This window comes from Nesoenas mayeri (assembly GCF_963082525.1).
Source record: "Nesoenas mayeri genome assembly, chromosome: 1".
Lineage (NCBI taxonomy): Eukaryota > Metazoa > Chordata > Aves > Columbiformes > Columbidae > Nesoenas > Nesoenas mayeri.
This window is the reverse complement of record NC_137541.1, coordinates 124100404-124108612: the sequence shown is the minus strand read 5'-3', so window position 1 is coordinate 124108612 and position 8209 is coordinate 124100404. Positions and strand designations below refer to the sequence as shown.

At 46.0% G+C, this 8209-nt stretch overlaps 1 protein-coding gene across 1 annotated transcript; it reads left to right on the top strand.

Moving 5' to 3' along the window:
- The first annotated feature begins 591 nt into the window (after positions 1 to 591).
- On the top strand, positions 592 to 6292 carry SOD1 (superoxide dismutase 1). The gene is made up of 5 exons (XM_080363416.1): positions 592 to 831; positions 1833 to 1926; positions 2424 to 2493; positions 4713 to 4827; positions 5766 to 6292. Exons 1-5 carry the CDS (start codon positions 757 to 759, stop codon positions 5874 to 5876), a joined length of 465 nt encoding a protein of 154 aa, XP_080219542.1. The 5' UTR covers positions 592 to 756; the 3' UTR covers positions 5877 to 6292.
- Positions 6293 to 8209: the final 1917 nt, after the last annotated feature.

Below are 8209 nucleotides of genomic sequence, written 5' to 3'. Positions count from 1 at the left end.
ATTCATTTCAGATGAGTTCATGATACCACACACCTCAGTCATAACAATAGAGGAAAACAGCCTCCAGGGGAGGGAAAAATATGCGTATACTAGAAGAAAAGTGTTTGCAGAAAAGGAAAAGAAACCTGCTGCTGCTTCTCCCCATGTCACTATTTTAGGACGTGTCTGTAAGAAGATATTTTTCGATGTCTGGATGAAATCACAGCATCAGAAGGTCACAGAACCGAAGCCTGATGGAAGATTTCAAAGTGAGGCCGCCTCAAGCGCCGCGTCTCCTCAGGGCGCAAGCGCCACCACGGATGCGAAACGCAGGAGCGAATCTCCCCTGGCTCTCGAGTGCAAGCGCGGTGCAGGCCAAAGTGCGGAGCCTGGCCACCTGCGGTGCGCGCCCTCGCTGCCCAGCTCGCCCGGGCCCGGGCCCTGCTCGCCCAGCCCCGCTTAACCAGCCCCCAGCAGCGGCGGCCGCCACACAACGCATCCCCCGGCGGGAAGGGCCCGCCCGTTGGCCCGGGGGCGGAGCGCCGCTGATTGGCGCCTACCCGCGCGCTGTCGCAACACGCCCCCCTCCATTGGCCGAACCCCGCGTAATTATTGCGCGGAGAGACCCGCGAGCGCAGCGCGATTGGCCGCGGCGCTGACGGGCCGCCCTATATAAGGGCCGCAGGAGGGGCGGACCCCTAGTCCCTCAGGCGCTGGGTGCTGTGGCGTGTTTTCTGTGCCGCGTTTTCTGTGCCGCGTTCCGGCCGCCGCGGGAACATGGCGACGCTGAAGGCTGTGTGCGTGATGAAGGGGGACGGCCCGGTGCAGGGCGTCATCCACTTCCAGCAGCAGGCAAGGCCGGCGGCAGTGGGCGCGACCCCGTCCCCTTGAGGCTCGCCCGGCCGCGGTGCTGAGTCATGGCGTGGGCCGGGCGGCGCAGCTCTCCCTTCCCCTCCTCCGTGGGGGCTGCGCTGGGCGGGCTGGGCCTGGGCCGCTGCGGGGGGAGGGAGTGGGGCTGCTGCTCTGTCGCCCCTGGGTGTCCCCGGGCGGTTGCGACGCTGGGCCCCCGCTCCCGCGTTTCACATCGGTGGTGGCGCTTGCGCCCTGAGGAGACGCGGCGCTTCAGGCGGCCTCGCTTCAAAAACTTCCATTAGGCTTCTGTTCTGTCATCTTCTGATGTTCCGATTTCTTCCAGCTATAGAAAAAAATCTCTTTACAGACACGTCCTAAAATAGTGACATGGGGAGAAGCACCAGCAGGTTGTTTTTTTTTTTTTTTTTCTTTTCTGCAAACACTTTTCTTCTAGGATCTACATATTTTTCCCTCCCCTGGAGGCTATTTTCCTCCGTTACTGTGGCTGTGCCCTCAGCCCTGCGGCCGGCCTTATGCTGCCGACAGAGCCTGTTTACCGCTGTCGGAGTGCGGCTTAGCAGAGCTTTGGTTGTCCAGTGGCCAGAGACCTTTTGAGCACTCAGTTGTTTATACTTGGTAAGGGAGTTGAGGCTGCGACAGGAAATACTGTGTCTGTGGAGGAGGAATGACCTTAGGGTCACTTGTGCTTCCAGATGGAAGTACATGATCGTTCTCAAAAGCAAGTGATCTAATAAAAGGCATTCCTTTTGCTGTTGATGCATAATAGGAAGAGCATATTTTAGGCTACTAAATAAATGCGAACAATTTGTGCAATAGAGTATTGGCATATAGAATCAGTTAATGTAACGTAATTGTTCACGTCTTAGTAGCTGAACTTGTAGTATAGTCTCTAGTGTATCCTGTTGACTGAGAAGCTTTATTCGACCCAAGGCCATTTAATGTTGTAGTCATTTGGTGATCATAAATTCTCTCCATTAAAGGGCAATGGACCAGTAAAAGTTACTGGAAAAATCAATGGCTTGGCTGATGGAGATCATGGCTTCCATGTCCATGAATTTGGTGACAATACAAATGGTAAGATGTCTGTCTAAGCTTTTTGAGTTATGGCTGTAATGTGATTTCTCACCTTTAAAAAGCTTTGTTTAGTGTTGCAGCAGCAACTAGTACTTGGGTACACTGCACATCTGTGTTAAGAAATTATGACATTTCTGAAGGAATTGATTCCCATTTAATACTTTAAACATGTTTAGGCTTGTGTTCAAGATCTAACATACCAAGCACTGACCTAAATACTCTGTTAACCTAGTATTAAGAAATTAGAAAGCTTTCAACTGAACTCAGAGTGTTACAAAATGAGTAACCTTACTTAATTAAATTTCTAAGTCTGTAGTAGGTTACTTACCTCCAGAGGATTAGTAGAACATCTAACAGGAGACTAGCTATTTCATCATTACTGACTTCACTGCCTCTGGATATAGGAGGACTTGCTTGGTGTGTATTGTATAAGCAACAGATTTAAATTGGCTATTGAAAAAAAAAAAGGAAGTTTTGATGGCTGTGTTCTGTTTCAGGGTGTACCAGTGCAGGTGCTCACTTCAACCCTGAGGGCAAGCAGCATGGTGGACCAAGTGATGCAGAAAGGTGAGTTTAATGTGTGGGGCCTCTTACTGGGTAGCTACTCCATGCAGCAGCTTAGTGCAACTTTGTGCCTGAGAGGCCACTTAATGGATAATATTAGGACAATATCAGAAGAAATCTGGTAATTCCTGCAGCACTTTGAGGGTCACTTGACAAAGACTGTGATAACTGCACAGCAATTTGTTAGGTACTTTGGCTCGAATGGTATGGGTAAAATCTAGTCTTTGGGACATATTCTTGGTTTTGTCATAGCTTGGGGAGAAGAGGAAATAAAGGCACTTACTGAATGAAGTTACCATAGGATGTGCATCTGGGGGATTTGTGTGTTAAAGCCTTCTTTGGTCATTGTTGATTGGTTTCTGTTCTGGGGCCCGCTTTTGACAACAGGGCCCTAAACTGTCAATTGTTGAGCTGCATGCAGCAGGATGGTCTTGTGGCAGATCAGAGTCAGCAGTGGAAGGCACTGAGGCTTCAGGGCAGTCTGCAAGGTGAATACAGAGCTGTGTGTGCCCAGGCATGGTGGCTTTTTATTGGGGCTGCTGGGCTGGTTTTAGCCTGTTAGCTTAGGTGCTGTGCTACCTACAGGATGTACTCCTCAGGTGCTGGGTGTCAGTACACTGTCTGATGCTTATGCTGGATGTCTCTTGGACCTCAGTGGGAGCTGAGACGTAATTCTGTCCCTGGAAGCAGTTTCCATAGTCTGGTTACCTTCGGGGAACCATTGCATGTTTGAGACCTGATGCCTGAGTAACTGGTTTAAGTAGTACGCTGACTGGTTTTGGAGACTTGGGGGGGGCTGCATGAGACCTGAAGGCCAGTGTGGTAGTGAGTGGAGCTAGGAGCAAGTGTAAAAGATGGGCTGGTCATGCAGAGGTAGCATCTGGAGTAGCATTAGGACCAACTTGGCGTTGTCATGAGTCTTTGAACTCTCACATTTGTCTGTAACTGCACCTTCTGTGACTGATTAGTTAGTACCTGAGTGATGAGTTGCAGGCTAGGCCAAGCAAGCTGGCTGTGAGCTAGCTGTCTGGGTCAGGGAGCAGCATGAAATGGTGTGCTTGTGGGCTTCAGGTGCAGCCAACTGTTCCAGTGCTAAAGGTCAAAATTACATGAACATCATGGCTTCTGCTTTTCTGCTTGGTCAGATTCTGCTTCTTGTGTCACCTGCCTGCTCAGGCAGCCATAGCCTGGGGAATTCTTTAGGAGGGTTTAAGAACTAGATTACGCTTTTATCAGTCCAGAGTTGAAACAATTGGACTGAAGCTTAAATCATGCCAATTTCTAAAGAGAAAACTGCCCTTGAGCTGGTTTTATGGGACTTGCTTAAAAGTATGAAGTTGGCACTATGCTGTTTAAGTCAGCATTTGTCTGAGCTGGTCACCCGATGTGCATTGAGAGTTTCAGAAATAAGTTGCTATTCAAGGTTCTGAATCTGGATAGAAGAGTCTTGCAGAACATCATCTTGTTGTTTGATTGAATGTTTGCTTTTGGAGGAGGCAGATGTGAAAGAAACAATCCACTGGAATGTCCAGATGTTAAGTGAAGCTGAACTGCTTGAGGATTAATTCTTAAGGGAAGCCCTAGTGGAGAACTAGCTCTGATAGGGTATAATGCCAAGTGTATGGGGAAAATGCCAAGAAAACTCAAGTAGTCATTCCTGATACTGATTAGAACACAGCTAGTGCTTAATGCACATCCCCTTTGACCTGTCACTTGACAAATGGTTTTTACTAATCCTATTTAAACTGAAAGCCTGTAGCCACTTGTGGAATAGCTGATTCGTGATAGATATTAGAAGCTCTCAAGAGTAGTGGCAGTGCTTACACCAAACCTTTTATGTCATTTCACCTAATCTGAGAGACGTTCTTTCTGAGTAGAGGGAAGTGTAATCGGCATGGAGGAATTCTTAGCTTAAGAGTTGTGTACTGTTAGCTTGGCTTGCTAGGGAATATGGCCTTCCTTTCCCTAAAGGTGATTAACCTTCCAGTTTCCAGTTCTACCTAGGGCTGAATTTTAGTCATCCATTGAACTAAAGGAGTTAAAATAGTGGAATTGTTCAAAATTGACTGGTGGTTATAAATGAGGACATATGTGCTTGTTTAAGCTAAGATGGTGGAATACTTGAGTCTTGTAACTATGGGTATTGTGTTGTTCAGGCCATCACTTAGAAGGGCTTTAAATTTAACCAAGCATTCTCTGAGTTTCTCTGCATCTTTGTGTAGGCATGTGGGAGACCTTGGCAATGTAACTGCTAAAGGAGGTGTGGCAGAAGTGGACATAGAAGATTCCATCATTTCTCTTAGTGGACCACATTGCATCATTGGGCGTACCATGGTGGTAAGTGTCTTGGTGTTACTGGGATGCTTTGAGGAACACCAGAGCAGTCTTTTCAGCAAGTGGTGGCTTCTTGATGCTGGAGATGGGCCCCTGGTGTTTATAGAACTGATAGTGCAAGTTGGTCCAACATGGGGAGTTCTTTGGAGCCCTGTCTTAAAGTCCTGTGTGTCTTCATATGGCACTTCATTGCTGTGAGAGCTTGATTTTCTGCCTGCCTTCTGAAGGTGTTCCTCTCCATTTAACTTCGCTTCTTCCAGCTGTGTGTGACTAAAGCAAACTGATGGAGGGAGCTGGCAGCCTGGCACAAATACTGTCACTGAAAGGCATGGCAATGGGCACTGCAGGATGCTGGCCACTAGCACCAGTCTGGTAGCTGCTCGTGTCACTGGTGCCTTGGTACCCCTGGGAAGGAGGGTGGAAGAGGCTGAGTGGACTTGGCCACAGATGAGCATTGTCAGTCTTGTTTCCCCTGGGACTCCAGTGTATGCTGAGATCAAGGTGCTTCTGCATGAAAGAGGCTTGGACTGATGGCCAAGGAGCTGGGAGATGAGTTGTGCAGCACGTTGGGTGGTGAGGCCAAGGTGCTGCACTTGCCATGTGGCAGTCACCCTCGTGTTGCAAGGGTGAACTTGAATGTCAGCGCCAAGCTAGCTCATGAACTGGTGGTAGCTCTTTGAAATGTGGGCTTTTGGTGACTTCCAGTTCAAATTAATTCTGCTGAAGGCAACTCATCTCTTCATCCAAGTCTAGTCTTAAGTTTTAGCATGAGTATCAATTTAGCATTCAGCATTACCTAATTACAGTAGGTTCTCTGTTGTGTAACAGACCCTGCTGGTAGCTGGCAATACTCCTCATCACTGCTGCTACTACTGACTAGTGAAAAATGTTTAGTTATGCAGTAATATAAATTAAGGTATCTATCTTCAATTCTCTTTTAGGTCCATGAAAGACGTGATGACCTGGGTAGAGGGGGAGATAATGAGAGCAAATTAACTGGAAATGCGGGACCTCGTTTAGCTTGTGGTGTAATTGGAATAGCGAAGAGCTAAGTGTTGTACCTGTAATGCTTAAGATGACAGTGGTAAATGGGCTGTGTTTCATTGCAAGTGCTGTACTTGCCCTTCCTTGTGTAAGCAAAAGATTTATCACTTAATCTCATTACTATTCTGCATTCTGACTATCATTTAAACTGGTGAAGACTGACTTAATTTTGTATGATGTATATTGGAATTAAAAGTGACCCTGATGGAATGTCTCTGTAGTCTTCTGCTAAAGCATCTGCTGTAACCATTAAGTATAACTTCACTAACTGGAACTCCTGTGTAATGAAGATGTGTAACAATGAGCTCTAGCAAGACTACTCACCAAAGAGCAGTAGGCACTGTATGTATCAGGGCTTCCTCCTGGCAAAGTTGCAGCATTTGTAGGTTTCACGTTTGTGTAATAAACTTGCTGGGCAAATATACCTTGGTCTTGCTGTTTGAAAGAAACTCCAAACCCCTACCTGCTGACTTGCTAACATGGAACAGTGAGCCTGGACTTCCTCCTCTCAGTTGTTAATTATCTAGACATCCAACAAGTTGCTTCCAGCTAGTAACCCTGGAAGGACTGAGACCAGAGCTCTGTCAGTGTTTATTTGCTTTTTTGTGTGTTTTTGTGTGACAGAATCCCATGTTCTGTGGAAATAACCTGACCCCTTCTGTGTGTTAGAGGCAGGGATTTGATGTACCCAAGGATAATTACTGCTTTGCAGAAATACCTTCTTGCTGTGAAGTGTAGTGGTGCGTGGCATGTGTGATGCTTGCATGTGGATGCAAGGGATGTGTGTGTGGTGGGGAAGCCTTGAGCATATAAATGATCTGGTTCTAACATGTGTCCTTGTGCCTTGCCTGGAGCTCTGGCTGTGTGGGCTGGGTTGTTTGGCAGGTGCAGGCAGCTCCCAGCAGTGAGAGGTGAGGCCTGGGGGGCAGTGAAAGTCTGGGTGCATTGAAGAGAACTTCTGTCTTCAAGCTGTGTGGAATAGGTCTTTAAGAAGGATATACATAGCTGGAAGTTCTGTATTTAATTTCATAGAGCTTTTTCAGATGTGTAATCACTATATACTAGTGCCAACTTTCATTATTTTCTTGTATGTACCTCTTAAACACAGATTTCCAAGTTTTTTAATTGAGAAAATTATTACTTTTAATGAAGACTTGTATCAACATTCCTTTATCTGGTACATAAGAGATATTCATGGTAGTAATTGGTTGTAGCATGTTACAGATGGAATGGCTTCTGGTAGTATAGTGAGAATATTGCAAAAGCACTTCTGAAATTCATTGCAGGTGGCAAGCAATTGTGTGTACACTTTATACCCACCTGTACCTCTTCCAGGGGATTAGTCTATGTTCTCATTCAGCTGCTGCAGCAGAATTAAGGTAGTAACTGCTCAAGCATCAGGGGATGCAGAAGACCCACAAATACCACCATCATTCTTTGTGTTCCTGCACTTCATGGGACTGTTATGTTATCTCCCCTTTCCCAGAGTGGGGGAAACAAGCAAGTCCTTGACAACTGTAGGAGCTGTTGTGGAATGCAAGTGCCAGCAGCTGTGTTGCCTCCTTTCCAGCCTTTCTCTGTGCTGGGCTTTGTGGCTTTGAAAGCCCAATATGTCTAGATCATTATTTCCAAGCCTGTTTTCTCTTGCTGGGTTACATACCTCATAATACACTAGCCTAGGAGTCAATGCTGTACTGAAGGACGTGCACTTAATGCTCAGTTTATGTATGAACAAATTATTGTAACTGGCAGAGGCTCAGTAACCCAGGTAGTAATTACTAATGCTGTAATACATTATGAGTAATGGATGCTTGCACTAGGCTAGTTAATCTTCCAGTACAAATTGCTGGCTTATCTTTTAAAGCTGGAAGTTTGGTAGTTGTACAAGGGGAGGATGCAGTTACACTGGTGATGCTGTGAAGATGCATCCCCAGCAGGTTCACTATACAATTACTGCTTCAGAAGGCGTTATGAAACTTCTACAAAGCATGTCCAAGGTTTTGATTTCCATTTCCTAGAAAGGGAAACAGTGAGAATGTGAGGTGGCATTTGTGTGAACAGAAAAGTCTTCTGTCTCTTTCAGTCTTGTCTTCAAACCTTTTACTGAAAGTGTATTAATTTTTAAAAAATCCTCTTTCTTTACAGAATTATGGCGGTTTTTACTAAGACAAGTTTTAAACATAAGACATAAATGTCTGACTTTGTATGAGAAGTTAGTTCTGCTAGCCCAGCATGAAACAAACATTAAGGACACAAGTTTTAACACATGGAAGCTGAGTTCACTACAGTATGTAAACAATTTTTTTTTCTCTCTTTATTCTGCTATTGCAAGAACATAAAA